This window comes from Moschus berezovskii, chromosome 9, assembly GCF_049115385.1.
Source record: "Moschus berezovskii isolate FMDL1 chromosome 9, NW_MosBer_1.0, whole genome shotgun sequence".
Taxonomy (NCBI): Eukaryota; Metazoa; Chordata; class Mammalia; order Artiodactyla; family Moschidae; genus Moschus; species Moschus berezovskii.
This window is the reverse complement of record NC_142468.1, coordinates 58,579,730-58,605,975: the sequence shown is the minus strand read 5'-3', so window position 1 is coordinate 58,605,975 and position 26,246 is coordinate 58,579,730. Positions and strand designations below refer to the sequence as shown.

Here is a 26,246-nt window from a genome sequence, read left to right as displayed (position 1 = left end):
TTACCTGAGAAGCTTTTCCTGCCTCCCTGATTCTGTTGGGTTTTACTTTCTACACAAAGAAGACAAAAGTCATGTTGAAGGTAGCCCCTTATTTTTACATCTGTCACTTCTTTTGATGAAGCCCCAGACTTGATTCTGAAAAATAAACACATAAAATGTCTGAGATGAATTATAATTGGCAAATTAAAAGTGGAAGAATATGCTACTTCTGTTGCCTGACAGCCAAGGAATGTATAGGATGTTTTCTGAGATGTAGTTACAGTTTTTAAATTAACTATTCTGCAGTTCTCTATCATCCTTATCTTCCCAATTTAAAGAAAAGAAAGCAAAATCCAGCACCTTGTTTTACATTGTAAGCTCCCTGAATGCAAGGATACTGGTTTATGTGCCCATAAAGGGCACCTTAGTAATACATTTTAGGTCTTTCTTAAGGTGGCTGTGGTGCAAATGGAATGGAGCTAAGGAGTATACCTTGATGATCACTTACATTAAACTACATTTTAAGTGTCAAATGAATAAAAAACACTAGGCATGTATGCTGAGCTTCTCTGGTGGCTCAGATAGTAGAGAATCTGCCTGCAATGTGAGAGACCTGGTTTTGATTCCTGGGTTGGGAAGATCCCCTGGAGAAGGGAATGATGACCCACTTCAGTATTCTTGCCTGGGAAATCCCATGGACAGAGGAACCTGGTGAACTACAGTTCGTGGGGTTGCAAAGAGTCAGACATGACAGAGCGACTAAAACACACACACACGTATGCTAGGCATTCTGCAGCTTATGTCTTTGCAGGCCTAGCCAGAATGGACTGTTTTAACAGCTGCAGCTACTCCATCTGCTGCTCACTTTTCACAATGGTAACCAAAGAGCAGTTGTAGCCCATGCACTAGAAATAACATTTGTTATTTCTTACTTTCAGGAAGGTGACAGCATCGAGTGAGTAGTACTCACTGTTCAGTGATTTGGACTGGGTTTTAGTTTAGACTTGCTCTTTTCACTTGGTATTTACTTGCCAGGAACAGATCTAAGCAAAGGAAGTACACGCTGTTTTTGGTTTTGATCTAAAATACCACCCCTGATTTAGACATACAGAGGATTAGTAAGCAGAGCCTTTCCAGAGCAGACAGGTTTTTGAAGGGATTACTTGGGTTTGCACCCCTTTCTGCTTTAATAACTGCAAACATAACGTGTGATCTGTCTTCCCTTTTAGAGCAGAGCCGGCGCGATGATTTGGAAGCCCTGGGCCATATGTTCATGTATTTCCTTCGAGGCAGCCTTCCCTGGCAAGGACTCAAGGTATCCTTGAAAGTGCTTAGTGGAGGGCTTTGCTGAAATACTTAGCTGATAATGAGAGGGGTGGCTGACTTGATGCTATGAGAAGCACAGAGGGGATGATCGGCTCCAGAGATGCGAGGCAGGAACTACATTAGTCTTTAATGTAAATACTCACCTGGGCTTGGGAAGCTCTGTTTTCCCCACATTTTTCTTCTTCCCCTTCTGAATCCTTCTTCCTTGTGTTTGTAATTTCTTCCCTCATCCCCTCCCAGCCTTGCCAGTGCTGCTGTGTTGATATTCCTTCTTCACTACCACTGTAGCAGGAATAGTGTTCCCAGTGCGTTGGGGAATTTATGGAATAGATTGATGACAGCAACTTCTACACATTTTACCGCAAGGCCAGCAGGGTTAGGTGTACCCATAATAGGAACTGGGAAATACGTGTTGGTCCTGCATAGGCCAAGAACCCACCTGACCTAAACAAAACTCCAGGTTTAATATTGCTGTTCAAGTGTTTTATTGAATAAATACCTATGCATACAATAGCTGTTCCTTGTAAAATGTGTAGTTTAAATACCCTTCCTTAGGTAGCTGTCAATACAGTGCATTTGTGTCAGCATTTGCTATTAATTATAGTTACAACCATTGTAATGATTACCCTGTGCCTCTAGCTGCTTGGACGAAATGGTGAGCCTCTTACCCATTCTAAGACCCATTAGATAGCTAAATGCAGGACTTGTTTGAGTTGTAATTTACTTCAACACGTTAGTATGGAAAGAAACTTTATCAGTAGCTTTGGGTACCATACAGTCCCTCCCTCCCTCCCAGAGGCCTGAAGGATTCATTTTGCTGTGCTCTCTTGGACATTGGTGCTGATAAGTGAGGCTTTTATCCCTTTCCTTTGGGAGGATTTTCTTTCTTTCCCTTTAAATTCCTCTCCTAACATCTCTTCCATGGTGTTCTCCTAGTTGCATACCTTCTCATTGATATTGACAGGTGTCAAATAGTTTCACATCCTATCTGCTCATCATACAGCCAAGCAATACATTCTTGTATTATTAATTGCTTGAAATTTTCTCATGACCCATGAATCATTTTAGGGTAGTTGTAGATTTAAAATGTCCCCAGCATAACTTCAAAACATAATTGCTTAAAGCTGGGGTCAGCAGGCTAGGTAGACCCCATGCAGATCCCTTGAGACCACATTATTGGTCCACGCTCCACAAGCCCTCTGTGTGCAGTCGTAAGCAAGCCAGACTTGGCTACTTTGAGCCACTGACATATAGCAAGCCTGTCTGTTAGCCATACCTGTATCATAGCTAACGTTTTCTATCTACTTGCCCCCATTTGGATTAGCAAGATTTTTTTCCTTTTTTTTTTTTTTTTTGAAGGTAATCACTTTACAGAATTTTTTGGCTTTCTGTCATACATCAACAGGAATCAGCCATAGGTACACTCATGTAGATTAGCAGTATTTTTAATCTTATCTAGAGCTGATCGAAGAATGAGAAGGTTGAATCGCTTTTGAACCCTAGTGGCCATAGGACATTACTAAGCTGTTACAGTTTTGAATTTATTTTCTTATCTTAGTCCCTCGTGCCATTACATTTGATGGTGTTCATCTGAGACTACTAAATATATTACCAGTAAAGCTTTCCAGAACAGCAGATGTTCTGTGCATGTCTAAATGTATCATCTCTAGTACATTTCTTATTTGTCAGTATTAGAAAAAAACTTGAGATGATCTAATAAACCCTGACAGTTTGAGTGAAACAGTCATAATGTCCCCAGACATATTGGACCTCCCATACTTAGCACCTCTGTCCAAGTAACTTTTTTTCTCTTTATTCTCTACAGGCTGATACCTTAAAAGAAAGATATCAAAAAATTGGTGACACCAAAAGGAATACTCCCATTGAAGCTCTCTGTGAAAACTTCCCAGGTAGGATGCCACCAGGACCCTCCAGCCAGTTCTACTGGAGCCTTGAAGGAGGTGGAAACCATGTCTTACTTAGTATCTCTAGATAAGGGTCCTCTCCAAAAAATTTACGTTTCCTCTTATTGTTATTTAAATCAAGATAGATTTTTATCACTTTGATTTGGTCCATAAAACAAAAAACACATCAGTGGCAAATATAGTCTGTGCAGGTACTCCTTGCCTGGTCCAGAGCTTCTCTGTACGGGAAGCATTCAGCTAACAAGCATGGCCTTTAACCTCTTTCCTAACAGAGGAGATGGCAACCTACCTGCGATATGTCAGGCGATTAGACTTCTTTGAAAAACCTGACTATGAGTATTTACGGACGCTCTTCACAGACCTCTTTGAAAGGAAAGGCTACACCTTTGACTCCGCGTATGATTGGGTTGGGAGGCCTATTGTAAGTATCTTCTTTCTCCCCTCTCCCCTCAGACCAGCACTGTCTCACCCCTTGCCAGACTTTCTGCCTACATCTGTGGGAAAAAAGCATTCCTTTGTAGACTTTCCATTTACCAGCCTTTTCAGGGTGATGCCATAGATTGCTCTCACTAGAGCAGTAAAGGAGTTACTCCTGCTGTGTTTTTAAGATTATGACCACTGTGACCTAAGATACCAGAATTTAAGTAAGGTTTTAAAAAATTCTTTATTTATTTTTGGCTGTGCTGGGTCTTCTTGCTGTGTTCAGGCTTTCTCTAGTTGTGGAGAGCGGGAGCTACTCTCCATTGCGATGCACGGGCGTCTGATTGCAGTGACTTTTCTTGTTGTGAAGCATGAGCTTTAGGGCACACGGGCTCACAGTTGTGGTGCAAGGACTTAGTTGCCCCACGGTATGTGGGACCTTAGTTCCCAGACCAGGGATTGAGCCCGTGTCCCCTGAATTGACATGCAGATTCTTAAGCACCAGACAAGTCCCGAGTCAGTTTTTAAGAAGAAATTTAGTTTGAATGATCCAGGAGCTGGTACTCCATAAGCTGTTAAGGTACCTGACTTATGTCGGACTGGAGCCCAGTGCCTGAGGAAACTTCTGAATTTGCTGTTACAGTCTACGGTCCAGGGACTTGAGGGAATGCTAACAGTCGTCATTGTGGGATGTTCTTACTTTTTTCGAAGACGTGCTCCTCTCCAATGAACTGTAAAGGACCAAACTCTCTCCCTTTTGTAGATAAGCAAACTGAGAAGGCAAGATTTGAAATTGGTCTTGGTGTAATGATAATAGTAATAATAATGACTACTATTCTGTTAGAATTAGAATGATGCTGTCCTTTGCAGAGTATTAAGTTGGACCTATTTTCCCCAATTGACTTTTTGTTACATTTTTCCAGCCCACTCCAGTAGGGTCAGTTCATGTAGATTCTGGTGCATCTGCCATAACTCGAGAAAGCCACACACACAGGGATCGGCCATCACAACAGCCTCTACGAAATCAGGTACGTGTTGGACCTTTATTATTTCAGAAATCCCACTTCTTCATGACTAATAGTAAAACCCACTCTTTAGCTTCTCTGCTTGAGTGTATGCACTGAAATGAAAGACAAAGGGCTCCCGTTACTCACAGCTGTGGTGCAGCATTCTAGCACCCCTCACGGCTGTGTGAGGCCACTGAGGTGTGGCCACATGTCTTACCTGAAGTATCCACACTAGAGAAGCTGGTCCTGTCAGAATCTGTCGGCTGAAAGGGACAGTTTGCCACAGTTCCAAAGACACTGGATGGATAGCCAGGTAACCCACCTTGGTTCCCATCTGTAGTCCAGTATGGAGCTCTCACCCCAGCTGGTTTTCCCTTGGTGATTAAGAAGGGTGGGTAATTTGGATTTCCAGCTGATGTAGGTATGAACTGGCACCTCTGCCCTACCTCTGACCTTGTGTCCAGGTTAATTTTGTAGCCTGCCAGGATCTGGGCCTGTAGTGAAGACACAGCTTTGCTTTAGGCCATTCCAGAGAAGGCAGTGTCATCTGTCCTTCAGTGTTCGTGGTTTGGGAAATTAGTGGTTAAGTGAGAGGTTTTTCTTAACCTAAAGACAGAGGAGGCAAACACACCAAAAAAAAAAAAAAATCAAATTTGACAGCATTAACGGGGTAAGTGTTTGGGAAGTAAATATGATAAATCCTTATGACATATATATTGTTAAGAGAAAAATCAGTACCTCAATAAATAAAGAAGCACTGAATAATAAACAGATACACGCACTAGTCATTATCACCTATCAAATTAGCTTGTTTACCTTTATCCCTGACTTCACTGTTTTATATTCACAGACATTTTTACAGTAAAATGCAAAATCACTTCTCTCCCAGATGTACGTGTGAAAGTTGTAGGTTAAAAATAGTATGTAGAATCCAGGTGCCCCCTCCAAAACAAAACAAAAAAAACAAAAAAGTACTATACTGAGGTATATACACATGCATACGTGCACACAGTGACGTACAGGTGCAGATAGGCTCACCACTGAGTACACGCTTTTGGCAAAAGGTGTGGCGTTCTGGGGGTAAGAAAAAGCATATAAAGGAAAGAACTCTACGTATTAGTGGATAAAGGAGAGAGTAGGTTGGCAAAAAAGATGAGATTTAGCAAACTGTGTCTACTAGTTGGGTCTAGAGTTACAGACTTTATTCAGGGTACTTGGCTAGTGATTCTGTTTTGACTAACTTGTGATCTGACAGCAGAGTACTGTTGACTTCTGCAGTTCTTCCCTGCTGCTCTTTTAAAAAATATTGAACTTTCCTGGTGGTCCCCTGGTTGAGACTCTGAGCTCCCAATGCAGGGGGCACAGGTTCAGTCCCTGGTTGGGGAACTAGGATCCCACATGTTGCCCAGTATAGCCAAAAAAGCTTTTTTTTTAAACCGTAATAATAAAAATTAAAAGTGTGTAGAGTGCACAGTTCAACTGACATTCTTACACATTGCTCTTGACTTTGCAAATTGTTACAAATTCCCTAGAAAGTAATTTGATAAAGTTATAAACCTCTCTGAAAGAATAATTTTACTTCTTAGAATCCATTATAATAAAACAATTCAAGATAAACTGCCATTTCTAGCAGAGTTTTAGAAATGAGCCACATATCCAATTAAAAGAGAATGGTTACAGATCTGCTCAAATCTTTTGTCAAATAAACTGGGTTGTAATAAAATGAATTGTAATGCATTTATTCAGTGGAATATTGTCTAGCCATTTAAAAAAATATTTAGGAAAACTTGTAGCAACCTGAAAAGGTTTTATGGTTGTATAGTAAATAAATCACAGTACAAAATTAGAAATACCTCATGATTCCCTTTAGGGGAAAAGAAAATGAGGAAGTCAGTTGGAGGCTGCTGCTAAGTCGCTTCAGTCGTGTCCGACTCTGTGTGACTCCATAGACAGCAGCCCACCAGGATCCTCCGTCCCTGGGATTCTCCAGGCAAGAATACTGGAGTGGGTTGCCATTTCCTTCTCCACAATTGGAGGAGATAATACCAAACTATTAAGAGGCTTATGGTTAGAAGTTATAGTACTGTGGGTTATATTTTTCCAAACTATACTATAATGAAGTTATGTTACCTTATAATGAAAAATACATTTAAATAGTAAAGGTATGAAAAAAATTTAAAAATGTTAAATAGTCAGTAAAGCATAACATATCCGCCTGCTTGTGTTTTTAGAATATGTGTTTCTTTTAGTTCCCCTTGTCATTTCTGCTTCAGTGAATTCATAATTAACGTTGCTCTTTTGAATGAATTTTAAAGGTATAGGTAAAAGAGGTGGTTGAAAACCTACATTGCCAGGATAGAATATGAGTTCATACCTAGTGTCTGAGTAAAAAGTACAGTGAATTTCAGTGTACTTTTAAGTGAAAGGTCATTAAACCAGAATATGTAATTAAGAGATCTCATGTACAATGCAGGAACCTTCTTTTTGTAGAGTTGAGTCTTGAAAGCCTGTGCAATTTTTTTTTTTCTTTTAGGGTTTTTCATATCCCATGGCTGCTAAGAAATCTCCCACGTCAGTGCACATTTTCTACCTCCTTTCCAGCAGAATTCTGAATTCTTGCTGGGTAAAATTGCCTCTGCACTGTGCACTGTGGGTAAATGGATTTCTAGTGTCTGTTCAGCCTTTACACTGTGTCGTAGTGTGTGGTCTCATTGCTTTTGTTCCATCTTTTGGGCTGTTTCCTTATGCTTTTTTTTCTTTTAAGACTAATTCTTTTCAAGTTTTGAAATCAACAAAAGAAGAAAGTAAAATCTCTCCTTGAGAGAGATTGAAGGTATTTACTTTAGGTATAGCTAACCTTTTTTTTTTTTTTTTTAGCAATTTTAACTTAGTAACCTAACAGAAGACTTTCTATGAGAAAGTATGTCCTGGAGATAACAAAATATGTAGGGAGTCCTTGTCCTAACAGATCTGACAGATAAGCCAAGTAACCAGATGACTTATAACACAAGGCAAAATGAATGACTTATCTCCAGAGATTGGAAGAAGGAGACTTTTCATCTGGTGTGAGCATGACAAAGAATTTGATGAAAGAAGCTGCACTTGAAAGGCTCTTGAAAGAAAGAACTGGGTGGAAATGAAAGAGGCATTCCAAGCAAAAAGGAAATATGAGCAACAGTGAATTATCTAGTTCCACTTTGCTAAAATATCTTCTGTGACTAAAGGAGACAAGGCTAGGAAAATAGCTTGGAACCACTGGATAAATCTCCTGAAATATGGGGCTGCTGAAGAGTTAGTATTTAATTTCAATAGAGAATAGGTACTGCTACTGCTGCTAAGTCACTTCAGTCGTATCCGACTCTGTGTGACCCCATAGACGGAAGCCCACCAGGCTCCCCCGTCCCTGGGATTCTCCAGGCAAGAACACTGGAGTGGGTTGCCATTTCCTTCTCCAATGTGTGAAAGTGAAAAGTGAAAGTGAAGTCGCTCAGTCGTGTCCGACCCTTAGCGACCCCACGGACTGCAGCCTACCAGGCTCCTCCATCCATGGGATTTTCTAGGCAATATACTGGAGTGGCTTGCCATTGCCTTCTCCAGAGAATAGGTACTAGAGGGTTTCAAACTGAACAGTGATTAGAGCAAAACTTTGCTTTAGAAATCTTTGACTTGTAAGGTGATAATAACCTAGCAGCCAGTATGGAGACCGGTGAAGACAGTAAATTCCCTTGAAAGGTAAAGGTGGTCTATATAGACTATGGTGGTGAAAGTGAAATAAAACTGAAAAATAATGCAAGGAAATAATCTGTCAGAATTAGGAGCTCACATGTCGAGCAGGGTTGAGGGAGAAGGATGAGTCAGAGCTGGTGCTGTGCTTTCCAGCTGAAGGTGGATGGCAGGCAGAGAGGATGGCTCTCAGAAGAAAACCTGAGTGATCTTTGGAGATGGCTTTGATGGTAATGCCTGAGAGCCTGCTTATTCTGAGTAAATCTGCCCATCAGTTGTGTGGTAGGGGAGTGAGCCTGGGATTAGCAGTCTTTGTTTAGTTATCTACTTTGAGTAGAAGAAGAAGGATGAGGAGCTGAGAACTTGCTTTTATCTTATCCCGAGACTTAGGCTATAGGACATTTAAGATTTTGGGGGCCTCAGCTTCCACAAATGGTGAGTCTTGTAAGGACAGAGATTTTTGTTGTTTTGTTCACTGCTATATCCCTAACACCTGAAAGAATGTCTGGAACAGTAGTCACTCAAGTAATAATTATTTGAATGATAAGTGAATTTTAATCTGTCAGATGAGAAGTTTAGATGAAATCAGATGTTTGTTTAAAATATAAATTTTTATTTACATTTCCAAGAAAAAGAAATTTTAAACTTTTTCTTTCATCTCGTTTTTTCTGTTTCCACCAAGAGTCATTCTGCCTTGTTTGGCCATCAGAGTAGGGCTAGACAGAGTCTCTGCTCAAAGGTTTAAAGAAACACATCACCGACTTCCATAGTGATCTAATGGTTAAGAATTCACCTGCCAATGTAGGGGACACAGTTTTGATCCCTGGTCTGGGAAGATTCCACATGCTGTGGAGCAGCGAAACCCGGGCGCCACAGCTCCTGAAGCCTGCGCACCTGAGCCCTCGCTCCACAACAAGAGAAGCAACCACAGTGAGAAGCCCACACACCATGACAAAGCATAGCCCCCTCCTGCTACCACAGAGAGGTATCCCCCTCTCTGCCACAACTAGAGAAAGCCCAAGCGCAGCCACGAAGACCCAGCCATAAATAAATAAATAAATGTTTCTGAAAAGACAAAAAGACACAACAGGCTTTGCTGCAAAGCAAGTTCAGAATAATGTGTTAGTTCTCCTCCATCACATTGGGAATTTTTTAGAGAAATTTTGCTTCACTGGTCTATAATGTAGTTATATTGAATTGAATACTGTTTGGTTCCTAGATACAGTAATAGATCCTAACCATGATGGCCAAAGAACTGCATTTAAACTCATCTATATTGGATCTGTATTTTAAAACTACCTTAATACTAGATGCTTAAGAACAATTTCTTTGAACCTTAATTTACCCAGCTAGAGAACTGTAATTAAATCCTGAGTTTGGGCAGAATAAAATATTTTTAAAAGCTAAATCCCTTCAGAGGGGTCCCAGCGGGTTAGTCACTTCTGTAATTTTACCCTGGGCATTTGTCCTTCCCCAGTTCCAAAGACAGTCAGTCTTGCCATGACTCAGGTTCCCCTTAAAGAACTCGGCGTTACCATTCTTTAGGAAGACAATGAAAACTTTTAATAGTTGTGCCTGTTTCTACCTGACAAAGCTCACTTGGATTTGCTGATGAAATTGGATCAGGAAGTAAATCCTGCCAGTATCCAGACAGCTTCTATTAACGTGCAGTGTGTGGTACTGTTGAAGGTTTTATGCAGTGTGTTTGTTCGACATGCTAAATATAGCATGTTGCATTGACTGGCATGTGCGTGCAGCAGCACACATCCTTTCCGAACTTTTAGCTTGTGACCATCCTTACACAGGTAGATGCTACACAAATACATACTTCTATGGTTCAGCAGTTTTGATAGTTTCCTTTTTCTCCCATAGATCCCTTTTATTTGGTAGATTTTCTGTAGTCGTTTGAAGAAGGACTGCTTGGGCTAAATAAGGTTAGGAAGGACAGATCTGTTACAGAAGAACTATCCAAAAAAGACCTTCATGACCCAGATAATAAGATGGTGTGATCACTCACCTAGCGCCAGACATCCTGGAATGTGAAGTCAAGTGGGCCTTAGAAAGCATCACTACGAACAAAGCTAGTGGAGGTGATGGAATTCCAACTGAGCTATTTCAAATCCTAAAAGATGATGCTGTGAAAGTGCTGCACTCAATATGCCAGCAAATTTGGAACTCAGCAGTGGCCACAGGGCTGGAAAAGGTCAGTTTTCATTCCAATCCCAAAGAAGGCAGTGCCAAGGAATGTTCAAACTACAGCACAATTTCACTCATCTCACACGCTAGCAAAGTAATGCTCAAAATTCTCCAAGCCAGGCTTCAGCAATACGTGAACTGTGAACTTCCAGATATTCAAGCTGGTTTTAGAAAAGGCAGAGGAACCAGAGATCAAATTCCCAGCATCTGTTGGATCATCGAAAAAGCAAGAGAGTTCCAGAAAAACTGCTTTATTGACTGTGGATCACAACAAACTGTGGAAAATTCTTAAAGAGATGGGATTACCAGACCTCCTGACCTGCCTCCTAAGAAATCTGTATGCAGATCAGGAAGCAACAGTTAGAACCGGACAAGAAACAACACTGGTTCCAGACTGGGAAAGAAGTACGTCAAGGCTGCATATTGTTACCCTGCTTATTTAACTTATATGCAGAGTACATCATGAGGAACGCTGGGCTGGATGAAGCACAAGCTGGAGTCAAGATTGCCGGGAGAAATATCAATAACCTCAGATATGCAGATGATACCACCCTTATGGCAGAAAGTGAAGAACTAAAGACCCTCTTGATGAAAGTGAAAGAGGAGAGTGACAAAGTTGGTTTAAAACTCAACATTCAGAAAACTAAGATCATGGCATCCGGTTCCTCACTTAATGGCAAATATATGGGGAAACAATAGAAACAGTGAAAGACTGTTTTGGGGGGCTCCAAAATTACTGCAGATGTGACTGTAGCCATGAAATTTAAAGACCCTTCCTTGCTCCTTGGAAGGAAAGCTATGACCAACCTAGACAGCATATTAAAAAGCAGAGACATTACTTTGCCAACAAAGGTCCATCTAGTTAAAGCTATGGTTTTTCCACTAGTCATGTGTGGATGTGAGAGTTGGACTATAAAGAAAACTGAGCACTGAAGCATTGATGCATTTGAACTGTGGTGTTGGAGAAGACTCTTGAGAGTCCCTTGGACTTGCAAGGAAATCCAACTAGTCTATCCTAAAGGAAATCAGTCCTGAATATTCATTGGAAGGACTAATGCTGAAGCTGAAACTCCAATACTTTGGCCACCTGATACGAAGAACTGACTCATGTCAGTCCATGGGGTTACAAAGAGTTGGACACGACTGAGTAACTGAACTGAACTGAAGAGTCATGTTGGCTATCAAGAATTATTAAATTCTGCTAGACACAGTGTCCTACCCCTGGTAATACTGAATCCCCAAATCCTACTTACTCATTGTTATAGGAGCAGCATAAGTTTAAGGGAGAGAAGGTCATATCAAATTCTGAAGAAGATATGCCCCAATAAAAGAGTAATTTGAATTTGTTCTGTTTGTGTCTGGACTCCAAGGCATTTGACTTAAGGAATATATAGCCTTAGAAAAATACGCTGTGGTTTAGTGCTGTGGTGCTTAATGAATGAAGCTTCTCATAAGCTTAGCTTTTCCAAAGGGGAGGTTAGGCCGGATTGCTAAGTAGGTGGTCAGAGATCTTCATAAAATGAATTCCTTTACTATTACTTTTTTTAAGTCCAGTAGCCTTAAAAAAAAATAAAGAAGAAGAAGCTGTTAAATTCTCAGTTCCCTTCCTTTCACAGAGTACAGGTTTTCAGTGAGGTTCAGCGTTTCCTAGTTTAAGGGGCAAATGTGTTTGTGCAGAGATCTCTTGCCTACTTCTGACCGTGTGCGATTTCCTGACTGGCTGCCTATTGTCCAGCAGGAGCTCAGGTGTGGAGACTGCACTCTTGCCCTGCCTGCCTCCATCACAGAGCTCAGTGCAGAATGAGCCATCCTTCCTCACTGCTGGGACCTAAACTCCAAGGGGGTATTGCGAGAAACAAGTACACAACTGAAATAGCCTTTTTCTTAGCTCCTCCCCTTCAGTGACGTAGTCTCTGCTGCTCACCTCTGCTCTCTCTCTCTTTTTTCTTTTAATAGGATCATACTGGAGTAGTTATCTGTCTGTCTATTTATTTGTGGCTGTGCTGGATCTCTGTTGCTGGTCACAGACTTTCTCTAGTTGCAGTGTGTGGCTTCTCACTGTGGTGGCTTCTCTTGTTGCACAGCACCTGCAGGCTTAGTAGCTGTGGCACAGGGCCTAGTTGCCCCTCGGCTTGTGGGATCTTAGGTCTTAGACCAGGGATCAAACCCATGTCCCTTGCATTGGCAGGCAGATTCTTTTTGTTTTTGTTGTTTTTAATATTATTTATTTATGTTTATACTTTATTTAATTTAATTTTTGGTTGTGGTGGGGCTTCATCTTCTGTAGTTGCAGTGCGTGGACTTCTCGTTGCGATGGCTTCTCTTGCTTGCTGTGGAGCACAGGCTCTAGGCACACAGGCTTCAGTCGTTGAAGCGCTTGGGCTCAGTGGTTGTGGCTCACAGGCCCAAAAGTGTGCAGGCTTCAGCTGTAACTCACAGACTCTAGAGCCTGGGCTCAGTAGTGTAGCACACAGGCTTAGTTACTCTGCAGCACATGGAATCTTCCCAGGTCAGGGATCAAACCTTTGTCCCCTGCACTGGCAGGTGGGTTCTTAACCACTGGACCACCAGGGACGTCCAATAGGTAGGTTCTTAATCCACTAGACCACCATGGAAGTCCCTCCCCTCCACTGTTAATTCTCTATTACACATTAAAGTTTTCTTCTGTCTGTATGCGTTGTTCAGTGCTTTGTATGTCAGTATACACTCTGTGTTTTGAGGCATCTCCTTGGAAGAGGGTGACTCTGTAGTGATCCTCCCTAGATAAATCATCGTTCCATACAGAAGGTGTATTATGCTATTTTGAGTAAGAATAAAACAAGATGTGAGTAGAGAATTCAAACCTTTAGGATAGTTTCTGTGATTTTTTTCCCCAGAACTTCACAGAATTGATACCACTGTCTCTATGGGCCTATATAGTATTGGGCTTGGAAATAATCCCCTCCACATTGTTATCAATGATGTTCTGATATCTCTGATATTTGATCAAGTTTGTAGCAAACAGGAACTCACTATTGGTACAGCTGACAGGTTGCATGTAACAATCCCTGTCTGGTGTAGGAAAATTAGTTCTGTTTCATGAGCTTTATAATACAGTATATTTAATATGCTGCATTAAAATTTTGAAAGTGTGGTAAAACAGAATGTAATCTAGTATATTTATTACTTACCTTTTGGTACTATTTAATCTCTATTTTTGTTAATTACTGTTGAAGACTGTGATTATATATTGAAGTCTAGAAGATTGACATGGGAGGCAACTTTTAAAAGTATTTTAGGAGCCATAAAGTAAAATGGATGAGATCCATTTTATAGATGGAATCAAAATTAATTTTTCAAAATAACTATATAATAAAGAATAAGATTTGGTGGTTTGTTCACTACAACAGGAGGAAGATATTTGCCTGCCTTCTGCTTTAGAAAAATTGCTTTATCACCAAAAGAAATTTGAGATAATTTTCAGGCTGTGGACAGAGGTGGTTATTTGAGGTGTTCTCAAACTCTACTTTCTTGCCCTCCCATTAGTATCATTCTCCCCACTGTCTGTCCATGAATCCCTCCCAAGTGGTTGTTCAAAGATACTCCCTTTCTCTGCCCTAGGCAAAGGGGTGGTTTCAGCTATGTACACTAGGCTTACATGTTTTCCCTGAACTAGTTTTTGTAGCTCTGCTTTTGATTTATGCTCTGCTCAGTTGCTGCTTTTTTTTGTTTCCATGTTCACCTACTACATAGTAAACCAAGCATTTCCACGCAGGCAATACAGTCCCAACTGAAGATTTTAAAGCGTTAACCCCAAGGAATTCCCACTCTTGAGATTCCTTCTGGTGGGCCTTTGTCTTTGAAGTAATGCAGAGAGATGGGTTTTGTTGAATGACTCTCCAGATTGCTTTTTAGATAGACATGTTGCATGAATGATCTTTACCAATGAAGGGTTTACATAGTGATCTCCTCCACTGGTTTGCTTGATTTTTAACTGGCTCCTGTGCTGATTACACCTGTCGTAACTGCTGTGTATACAGCATCGCCTAGAGTACCTTTCAGGGACAGGTAGAATAGCAGAATTCTGTAGTTGTTGACATTCTTTGGTTTCATTTAGCTTCTAGGCACTCAGTTGCTTTCTGAAACTGGCAGATGAAACCTTCTACTTACATCAGCTTCTAGATACCAGTCCAAGCCCTTAAATTCTAGAAAAGAATAGCTGTAGAGTTTAGCATTACGGTGAAAGCAGCTCCCAGAGTAATAAACCAGCAGCCTGAGTTCAGATCTCTCTCTTGGTTTTGCTGCTTTCAGTGGATATAGAAGGCGTCAGAGGGCAGTGGGATGGTGCCATGTATTCTCCACTTGTCACAGTGGAAGCGTTAATGAAGCAGTGTCAAATGCTAGCATTATTTTTCTCTCTTCAGAAGACAAATAGCACATTGCTTTGAGGATGGAGTGTAACTTTAAGGCCTTTGAAAAAATGTCTTGCTATTTCCATTTAAACAAAAATCTTAATTATTCCAGCAAGTTACCTGTTTAGCTAGAATGAATATAAGCAGTATATCCCTGGGAATCAGATGTGTAGCATCAAATCAGACTTCTGATATGTATTTCAGGAAAATCAGAATTAATAGCTGATCCAAAGTCCTAGAGAGAACTGAAGAGGCTATCACTAATAGATATTTAGTTATAGATATTACTTATAATATTAGAAGAACAGATATTGTCTCAAATCTCCAATAGTGGAATAATTGAGATTAAGCACTCCTAGGCTATGGATATAACATCATCATAATTATGTTATAAATCACAGTCTTATTTTGGGGAAATGAAACATCTGAACCTCTCTTGGTAGGAGGGGGTAGGGAGATATTTGGGGTAGCTTTGATTCTCTCAAATATGATTGGCAGAATAAAACTAAACTTTTCTCTTGTTAGAGTATATAACAAGCAAGTTAATACAGCTGCCTTCTTATAGAGGAATATCAGAAAACATGGTCAGCATCTTTTATAATGCTGTTACCCATGTGACTACATACTCCATTCGTTAAGAAGATGAGTAAGTTGCAACTGGCATATGATGCCTTTTTTGCGGGGTTGGGGGGTGGGCAAAGCCTTTTTGTGATTTGTCAGATCAGATCAGTCGCTCAGTCGTGTCCGACTCTCTGCGACCCCATGAATCACAGCACGCCAGGCCTCCCTGTCCATCACCAACTCCCGGAGTTCACTCAAACTCATGTCCACAGAGTCGGTGATGCCATCCAGCCATCTCATTCTCCGTCGTCCCCTTCTCCTCCCGCCCCCAACCTTTCCCAGCATCAGAGTCTTTTCCAGTGAGTCATCTCGTCGCATGAGGTGGCCAGAGTATTGCAGTTTCAGCTTTAGCATCAGTCCCTCCAATGAACATCCAGGATTGATCTCCTTTGTGATTTGTAGATAAGCTTAAAACCACTCTTTGTCAATGAGTTCTAGAAGGGGGTGAGTGAAATGGAACCTCAAACTACTAGTATTTCAGTCTCCCCCCCAACATTTTTTTTTAAAAGAATACAACATTTATATCTATGTTTCTTTTTTTTTTTTGACTCCTTAATTCCTTTTCCTTCTGTATTTAATCACCTGAAAGTCATTTGGAAAAGGCAAGCAAACTACTGGCTCCAATGCTATGGCTGTTCTGTTCTTACAAATCTCTTAATAGTGTTGCCAGGACTGTACAGGTGAAATTTCATAAGCATTCTTCATCAGGAAGTAAATTGTAGTGTTAATAATCCCCAAGTAAAGTTGCTCAATCGAGTCCGACTCTTTGCAACACCATGGACTGTAGCCCACCAGGCTCCTCCATTCATGGGATTTTCCAGGCAAGAATACTGGAGTGGGTTGCCATTTCCTCCTCCGTATAGCTATATTTCTAATATTTATAGCATCCTTGCTGGTTTTCATGCAGAGAAGCAATATCTTATCCCAGCCCCTGCTGCTGTTTATATCAGCAGCAATTAAAATTTGATTTACTAATCCCTCATTGCTGCCTCTCCAACACCTCATTTTTCATTTTTATAGAGCCTTAGGACTGTTACAGCTGAGCACCATAATGTTAACACCTCCTCACCCATCTGGTACAGGGGAAGAGGCACCTAAACAGATTCTTAAGAACAGATATGACATATGAGCAAGATTAGAATAGTGTGAGATCTAAAAAACAGGTAAAGAAGGAATGCAAAGAGCCTGACTGACAGCAAAGGTGAAAGCAGAACCCAACAAGATTTTGAATCAGAAGCCCTCCTTTTGCTGGGAAAAGATCTGCCTTTTGCTTTCTAGAAGAAAATAGTTTATGTAGTCTTATCTAAACTTTTTCTAATTCCAGACTGATAACTAGAGGAATCTGAGGAACGTTGTAGCCTTATTTTCCCTCATCTTTTCATATTCTTGACCTCTGAACCTACTTTTCAAGGGAGACTTTGCTCATCCTTTTAGAGAAGAAAGCATATTCCTGCTGCTGCTCATTTTATATTAGCTGAAATTCTTATGGGAGTTTGAGAGTAGTGGGCTCCTTATTCAAGGAAAAGACTTACTATCTTAATTCCTAGCGCTCGGAATTTTCTGTATTGACTACTACCTATTTAGGTAGATCTTTAATCAGTGAAATGATTTAAGTATGATTATTCCTTTGTGCAGCAATCCCAACTTTCTGAATTTGGTCTGTTTAGTGGCTATTGAAATTTTACTAATATGGAAACTAAGGATGATTCCAGCTTTTGATAGATTTTCTTTTTTAACCTCCTCCTGTGGTGATTATTGTTTTTCTGTGTCTTGGCAAAGTTGGTATATTAGAGACAGTTATGTGTTGACTTGTTAGGCTGAAATGAATGTAGCCAAGCTTTTTCTCAGTGCTTTGCAGCAGTTGTTAGTTCAAAATCCAAAACAAAAACAAAACCCAAAGGGACACCAATGTACTTGATTTTGTAATTGCTTGCTGTTGCTTCACCTTTCCTTCCATATCTTGCTCTCATGCTTCCTAATGCCTGAGCAGACTGCATCGTCAGAGCGCCGAGGAGAGTGGGAAATCCAGCCGAGCCGGCAGACCAATACCTCGTACCTGACGTCTCACTTGGCCGCAGACCGCCATGGGGGATCAGTGCAGGTACTTACTGCCTTCCTTGCCTTCTCCTGGCCCTCCCAGCTTGGCTGGTAGAGTGTTGGCTTGCTTCTGAAACTCAGGTTCCTTTAGAATGGAGTCTCACAGTAAGGTTGAGCAGCTCTTACAGTTAATTTCATATCTCTGTGCTGATTTTCTACTGGGGTGCATTGTAAGAATCACTTGTTGAGATGATTGTTGGTTGTTGTAAGTGACTAAGAAATATGTATATCATTTCTGATACTAATTTCTGGTGAAATGAACCCTTCAACCTTGATCCAATTATGATAGACCATAAAATAATGTCAAGGTAGAAGTCTGTTAGTGTCAAGTCCGGAAACTGTAAAGATCAGAGTCATTTAAAATAAGTATTTTGAGGATAGAGGACTGCATATGTAGCTCATTCTATGATGATATGTGCCCTAGCAGATAAAGACAAATTGTTTATTGGTCTCACTCAACCATTTATGAGTGAGAATTCAAGGAGTTGGGCTGTGTTCTTTTTTCCTTCCTCGAATAATTCTTTCTGATTTCCTTTGGACTATTTTGAATCTTTATTCTCTCTCATACTTAAGAACATCTTGTGTCTCTTAACTTTTCACACATGTCACTATTTTAATAATCTTAACGTGATTGTTTTTCTCATAATGGTAAGAGACAGCACCAGTTGGGGCACACAGGTGAACCCAGAGCTACCGAATATAAATTCTTATTCTTAAAAAGGGATAGGAAATACATCTTGATAGGCTGATTATTTAAGATAGGTCTGTACATGGACTGACTGACTGAAGATAGTGTTATTCAAAGGACAGCTTTGACTTGTAAACCAAAAATGTTCTCGTAGGAGCATCTAGGTAAAAATGATGGACTGAAGACAACCCTGTCTGAAATAACACTAAAAAAATGATAAGGAGGTTTTTTAAAGGCATAAATCCATATAAGAATGGAGAAAAAAGACAAGGAGGCAACAGCAGTCAAATGTCAGAAGCTGGATAGCAGATGGGCAATTATTAAATGATTTAGGAGTCCCAAGAAAATGAAAGTCTGAAGCAATACAAGAAAAAGCTGAGCGACTGTTTACACCGGGGAGTCCCCAAAAGGCTCAGAAAGTGTGGAGAAGCATGTGCTAAAATGAAGAATAAAATCTGTTTAAGAAGCCAGAGATCCCTACTTGTCCTCTACAGCAAAGACCAAAGGTTATTCTGTGGAGAGGGCAAAAAAAATGGTCCCTGGGGCTTCCCTGGTGGTCCAGTGGTTAAGACTTTGCACTTTCAATGCAGGGATTACGGGTTCTATCCCTGGTCAGGGAACTAATATCCCACATGCCATGCAGCATGGCCAAAAGAAAACAAGAGAAGATGGTCTCTGGATTAGGAGATACAGGGCACATTTGAGGGTGGAATACCATACTGGAAAAGGGAGATTAAATGAATGTGTGCCTACTGACTGCCTGCTTTCCCATTGAGTACTTAAGAATGCAGATAGTCAGGTGTGTACCTTAAAGGTATGAGCTTGAGTCAGCTCTGGGGGATCTAACCACCCCCAGAGAAAACATCTGAGCCTACTGACAACAGGGCTTCCCTAATGAATTGGCCAGCCAGATCATTCTGCTATGAGATTATTTTAGAAATCCCATCTCTATACTCACAGTGCCAGTTTACTTTCTCTCACTTTTAAATATGAGCAAACATTCAGGGATTATCAGACTTCTGAAGAAAGCCCTTAAAAAGAGACCAAAAAGAGCAACAGCAGCAACAGAAAAATACTTTGTTATTAAAAACCTCATAGAAGATACTGCTACTGTGAAGCAAAGACAGGATTCTACGTTCAAAAGTAATATTCTAAGAGCAAACAAACCAAAAAAAAAAAAGAGAGAGAGAGAGCCTTTGGAAATTAAAAACATAATAAACAAAAAATTAAAACTCAATTATCCTTCAGTTAAAAAATAAATACATTTAAAAAAAAATTAAAACACAATAGTTGGGAATTCCCTGGCTGTCCAGAGGTTAGGACCCTGCACTTCAGGGGGCATGGGTTCAATCGCTGATTGGGGAACTGAGATCCCACATGCCATGTGGTGGGGCCCAAAAACAAAAAGCTCAAAAATTTGGAAAATAAAGTTGTGAGGAAATCTCCCAGAAAGTAGAGCAAAGAGACAGAGATAAAAATAGTAGGAAACAATGTAAGATTTAAGAAGAGACCAGAAGGTCCAATTTCTAAATAATGGGAGTTCCCGAGAGCAAACAGAGAAAGTGGAGGGGCAGAACTTGTGGACAAAATAATTTCGCAGATATCAGAGACTTGTTTTCAGATCAGAAGGCCTACTGCGTGCCCAGTATAAATGGATGGTGAAATCACATCAAAGTATATCATTGTGAAATTTCAAAACACTGAGGACAAAGAGTAAATCCTTCAAGCTGCCAGAAAAGGAATACAGTCACATGCAAATAAAGGACCAGACTTAGTATAGCCTCAGGTTTCTGAACAGCAGTACTGGAAGCTAGAAGGCAATGAGCAATCCCTTCAAAACTGAGAAAAAACGATTTCCCTACCTAGAATTCTACACTTCTGCAAACTGTCAGTTCTGGTTGGAATATGTAATAAAGACATTTTCAAAAATCTGTGGTCCCAGTAATTTTATTTCTCACGCACCCTTGTGAAGCTGTAGGAGGATGTGTGCTATGAAAATGAGTGAATCAACCAAGAAACAGTAAATATGGGATCCAGGAAATGAGATCCAACTCAGGAAAACAGCAGTATAAAGACAGGCGGTCCCAGACTGACAGCTGTCTTGCAGTAGAAGAGGACAGCCTGTCCCAAACAGAGCTGGTCAGGAGGCCTGGAGAGCAATTTTATCAGTTAACTCAATGGCAAACAAGAAATTATACAGGGAAGGAAAGATAACTATGGTATACTCCATGATACAGCTGTAAATAGCCTTTAACTGTTGTAAACACTAAGAATTGATTTAGTAATTACTGTATAAACTTTAATGGGGAAATAAAAAGATAAAAAAGGTGAATACATTGCCTAAAAATAACAAATCAAGATGCATGTTATGCAGAGATATGGAAGCAAAAAACAAAGGAATCAGCTATAAAGGAAGGGGAAATGGTGGAGTGGAGGAAAGAGATTATTGTTTTTCACAAGTATCCGAGTATAAATATTTGATTCTTTACCCAGTGTGCTTGTATAACATTTTAAAATAAAACCTAACAATTTAAATATATATGTGTGAATATATATATATGTATATATATATATACACACATGTATCAGTTTCTGATTATCTCATTTGCAAAAATTTGTAAGTTTAATAATAACCAATTCATCTAGTGTTGTTGAAATGTGAATTTCAACTATTATGGAGGTAATTTGGCAATACCTATTAAAATCTTAAATATCTACTGCTTTTGATCCAGTGAATCCAGTTTCAGATAAATAGCCCTCAAAAAAGTACAGGGAAAAAAATGTAAAAATAGTAAAGATACATATTTTAGAACAATGCTGTTAAGAGAAATGAGTCTTTTGTAATTTAAAATTGTCTAATAATCACTTGTTAAAAAATAAAAAGAAGCAGGTGAAACTAACCTTAATAATAAGTCTTTGCAACCTAGTATGTATTTTACACTTACTGAATATCTGAGTGTAGCATTAACTAAACAAATATAATACTTCCATACTGTGGAGAGACTGAGATCTCTGAATGTCGTGGAAAATGGCCAAAATATATTATGGAAAAAGCATCCCATCCAACAGTATGTAAAATCTGGCTTCCCTCGTAGCTCAGTTAGTAAAGAATCTGCCTGCAACGCAGGAGACCCTGGTTCGATTCCTGGGTCAGGAAGATCTGCTGGAGAAGGGATCGGCTACCTACTCCAGTATTTTTGGGCTTTCCCTGTGGCTAAGCTGTTAAAGAAAAGCGAAAGTGAAGTCGCTCAGTCGTGTCCGACTCTTTGTGACCCCGTGGACTGTAGCCACCAGGCTCCTCCGTCCATGGGATTCTCCAGGCAAGAATACTGGAGTGGGTTGCCATTTCCTTCTCCAGGGGATCTTCCCGACCCAGGAATTGAACCCAGGTCTCCCGCATTGCAGGCAGATGCTTTACTCTCTGAGCCACCAGGGAAGCCCCAGCTGGTAAAGAATCCACCTGCAATTCGTGAGACCTGGTTTCAGTCCCTGGGTTGGGAAGATCCCCTGGAGAAGGGAAAGGCTACCCACTCCAGTATTCTGGTCTGGAGAATTCCGTGGCCTATATATATAGTCCATGGGGTCGCAAAGAGTCATGGACAGGACTGAGCAACTTTCACTTTCTTACTTTCACTTCTGTCCCAAAAAATGGGTCTAAAATTGTTTGAATTAAAATATATAGGAGATATAAGGGCATACGACTTAAGAATGACATTTAACGTTTAGCTAATATTCACTTTGCTCAAATATTTATAATTATTTACAACTCTTACTAAGGTCAGTGTTATTCCAATTTTATAGATAGGGAAACTGAAGCAGAGCATTCCCAAATGTATTAGTTTTGAATTACCAAATGTATTAGGATTGAAATGTTGGTTATCAGCTAAAGTACTGCTTCCTTTGGTACACAACTCTTGATTTTTCTTCATGGTAACAACTTGAAAAGCAGGGCTTATAACTCAGATCTCTGAGACTCTTAAAAGGGATGCTACCAATATGAAGGGCTAAAGTTCAAAACAGTACTTCACATTAGTCTCTTTCATGGATAATCCTTTATTAATTACTTTGGTCTTAAACGGGATATAGCCAGAGAAATGTGAGATTAATATTATTAATAGTGATTACAGCAAAATAAATTGCCAGTGTTCAAGGTATACAAATAAAACCTACTTTTTAATTAGGTTATTCTAAAATAATCAATGGAAAAGTATAAATGATAGTTTCAAATACTAATGATTTGTTACATCCTTAGAGCTCTTCACAGTTTTTCAGATTGCTTTCCTAAACATCATTATGTTTATGAGGTTAATCATTACGTGTATGAGGTTAATAGAACTAAGGTGGTTATTGGCCTAGTCTTACAGAATTAGAAACCAGGGCTCACAGAGAATGTTGACAGTCAAGAATCCAGCTGTTTGTTCCACCGCACATCTAGGCAACAGTCCCATGGTTTGACAAACTGTACCTCCAACCTGAAATAATTAAGTGTATGTTCTAGAGTCCAGATTAGTTGCCCTTGATTCCCAAGTATATTTTAGACACAGTTAAGTTTAAGGTTAGACAGTTGATGGTAAAGCTATCATTTGTGCCTGATTTGTTTGAGACCAGATACTCGTGGATGCAGACAAGATGTCTAGTTTGTAAAATGGGGCACCCAAGGACATTGCTTGTGGGTCAAGTGGCAGCATAGTAAGGAGAAGTTAGAGAGTATGAGACGTGTGAAATGCTGTAGGCGAGTGCCATGACCCAGCGTCACCAGGTAATTCACAGTGGTGATGCTGACTGTTGCTTCATTTATGTCAGTAGAGGCCAAGACATTTTATTTAACATCTTATCTAGTGCCTAAATTGTTTATTGAAACACATACTGTGATTTCTTCTTGTGCCCATCAGAAGCATATGTAGGCTGAGGAAATTAACAGGACAATATTAGCAGGACTGTAGTTCTCCAGTCTATAAACCTTCTCTCCTCTTCATTTTTGTTGAAACTTTTCATTTTCCCCCACTTTTCATTATGAAACTTTAAAATCTACAGCAAAGTTGAAGGGGAGATGCAGTGAGCCTATGTGTATCCTTAACTAGATTAACAAACGATTTTTGCCATATTTTCTTTAACTCAGGAGGGGGTGTTTTTAAAGTATTTGTAAGTACATTTCATCCCAAAGTACTTTAGCCTGCATCTCCTTAGAATGAAGCCATTCTCATGCAACCAATACCACCACTGTCATATATAAGAAAATTAAGAATTCCATAATAGCTCATATACAGTCATATCACATTTCCCCCAGTTGTCTCCAGCATTTATTTTGTAGTGTTTAGGATCTAATTAGGGTTCATGCGTTGCATTTGGTTGTTATGCCTCTTCAGTCTCTTCATTTCTTTTAATCTATAAAGATCACCTCTGTGTTAAAAAAAAATTTTTTTAGACAAATCTTTTTTAAAGAATTTAGACTTGTCTTATAGAATGTCCTGTACTTTGGATTTGTCTTATTTTTTTCCATCATACTTAAGATTCAGATACATTTTTTTTTGCAAGAATACTACATAGATAATACTATGTAGTATTCATTATATCATATCAGGAGATAAATAAGGTTAGGTGGTTTCATTGATCAGAGATGCTAAATTTGATTACTAGCAAATTTTGGGTCTCCCATGGGTAAGCCCAGGTTTAATGTTGTATGTTTCCTTGACTAACTGTACAGCATTGTTAATAATTTTTTAAAGCTTATATTGATATAATTAATAAGAATAATAAATACTGCTAGTTTAGAAATAATGGTGGGCAAAGACTGATGATAAGTAGTATTCACCTTGTCTGTCCTTTCCTTTTTGAATAAATACGTCAAAGAATCCTTAGACTAAACATTTCCCTCCACCTTCCTCTTTATAAGTGTGCAGGAAATTTTTACAGATTACTCTCTCCCAGCTCTAGAGGGAGATAAAAGTAAACACTTATGGAGGGAGAATAGCAGTACTGTGAGTGTTTATTGAGCCATTATCATGTACCATGACACTGGGCTAAGCACTTCCTGTGGACTGTCTGCACAGTAACCCAGTTAGGCAAGCAGCGTTGTCTCCCCATCTTACAGACTAGGAAGCTCAGGCACAGAGACAGTGAGGCTCTTGCCCAAGGACCCACGGCAGTAAGTGGTGGGGCTGGGGCTTGGACCCAGGGCTGAGTAAGTCCAGGGCCCATTCCCTACCTGCTGCGCTGTGCTGCCTCCATTGTAGTGCCCCAGGTATTGTACCAGACACGGTTCCAGCATTTTCTTGTATCATTCTCACATCAGTCTATAAGCAACAGTCTCATATAGATGAAAAGTTACTTACCCAAGGGCATATGATATCTGAACCATTTATCCTATTTTGTGGTTCTCTCCCATGTTTCAGCCAAGGTCTTTAACAGCAGAGTGGTTTGCCCAGCGGGGTCCCTTTTCCCACTTCCCAGCACCCACATAAGCAGGAATCATGTGCTGGAAATGAAACCAGGTGACAGAAGCAGCTGCACAAGCAAGAGAAGCCTGATCGGTTCTACATTAACCAGATGACAGGAATGAGAGCCTTCAGTTACAGTTCGGGGACCATCAGTGAGAAATGGGATGACACTGAACCTGAAATAAAGGTTGTTGACATAAGACCGGTCTTCCAAGGGAAAGTGTTTCCTTCCTGTCTGCCCTCTCACACAGAGAGGATGTGGCAGTCTTATTTGAGTAACTTCAAACCGAAGGTCCAAAGCTGTGAAGAAATTTCTGAAGGAAAGTGTGACTGCTTATAGTTTTCAGTGCTTACTATTGATTTCCTCTTTAGATTTTTTTTTAACATCATCACTGAGTCTGTATATAATTATAGCATAATAAGCTGAGAGGAATAGAATTAGAGACAGTAATATCAACTATTTTATAGGATTTCTGTGAGGATTAGATTTACACACACACATACAACACAATGTAGCAAGTCCCTAACACAGAGCAGGCATTCAGTATGAAAGTTATAGTTAACGAGTTTTGTGTTTTTGCATGATATGGGTCTGGGCACATTCCCTAAATTAGGACGTTGGGCCCCCCTGCCCAGAAAAACAAACATTCTAAACATTGCCTGGCTCTTAGTTAAGCTAGAGACCAGACCTCCCTTAGTGAGCCTCTCTGGCACTTCCCGGAGGCTTCTGTTGCCATGGTGTCTGTCACACTCTGTCCTTCTGTTTCAGGTGGTTAGCTCAACCAATGGAGAGCTGAATGTCGATGACCCCACGGGAGCCCACTCCAATGCACCCATCACAGCTCACGCCGAGGTGGAGGTAGTGGAGGAAGCTAAGTACGTTCATCTTTCAAGGGGGCTTTTGAGTTATAGGTTGGAAGACCTTTTCTCTGTCTTTTCCTCTTGTGTGCTGCTCATTTCAGACTGGATTCCTCATGCTTGTGCCCACCGCTTTCTTCCGTTGACCACTTTATTTTGTGCATGGTACCCTAGCCGCCGCCGCCCTTCTTTAGCTGTGATTTCTGGGAAGACAGTCACTTTTTCTAGTCCACGTGGATGAAAAGACATAGTGACCTAAAAGGATCATGGTACAAAAGCTACACCCCAAGAATAGTCACGAGCCTCTTGGGGGCCCTGGAGCCTCTTGCTCCCTAAGGGACAGAGAGAAATCTGCTTGTCTTACCATGGGCCATGCTGACCAGCCTTTGATTTCTGGTTCTTGGCTAACCACTCTATATCTGTAGTCCTAGCCAAGGGCCTCAGAGCCCTTTTGTTCTCAAAGTATTCTGAATTCAGAGAGACTTGAATTAGTCAGTTATCTGCACCTGTTGAACGAGTGAGTCTTGGGAAGGAGAGGAAATCACACTAACCCCAAGAAGGTGGGTGAGCCCCTCTTT

General features: G+C 40.3%; 1 protein-coding gene across 4 annotated transcripts in view; it reads left to right on the top strand.

Moving 5' to 3' along the window:
• The window catches only part of CSNK1G1 (casein kinase 1 gamma 1), a 161,433-nt gene that overhangs the window by 122,293 nt on the left and 12,894 nt on the right, over window positions 1-26,246 (top strand). For 2 of the 4 annotated variants that reach the window (XM_055437367.2, XM_088839687.1), the window contains exons 7-12: window positions 1,209-1,294; window positions 3,131-3,215; window positions 3,503-3,651; window positions 4,574-4,678; window positions 17,579-17,689; window positions 25,580-25,686. In XM_055437367.2, coding sequence (XP_055293342.1) covers window positions 1,209-1,294; window positions 3,131-3,215; window positions 3,503-3,651; window positions 4,574-4,678; window positions 17,579-17,689; window positions 25,580-25,686 — 643 coding nt within the window. The remainder of the gene's footprint in view (window positions 1-1,208; window positions 1,295-3,130; window positions 3,216-3,502; window positions 3,652-4,573; window positions 4,679-17,578; window positions 17,690-25,579; window positions 25,687-26,246) is intronic. The other 2 variants (XM_055437368.2, XM_088839688.1) reach the window with 2 other exon arrangements.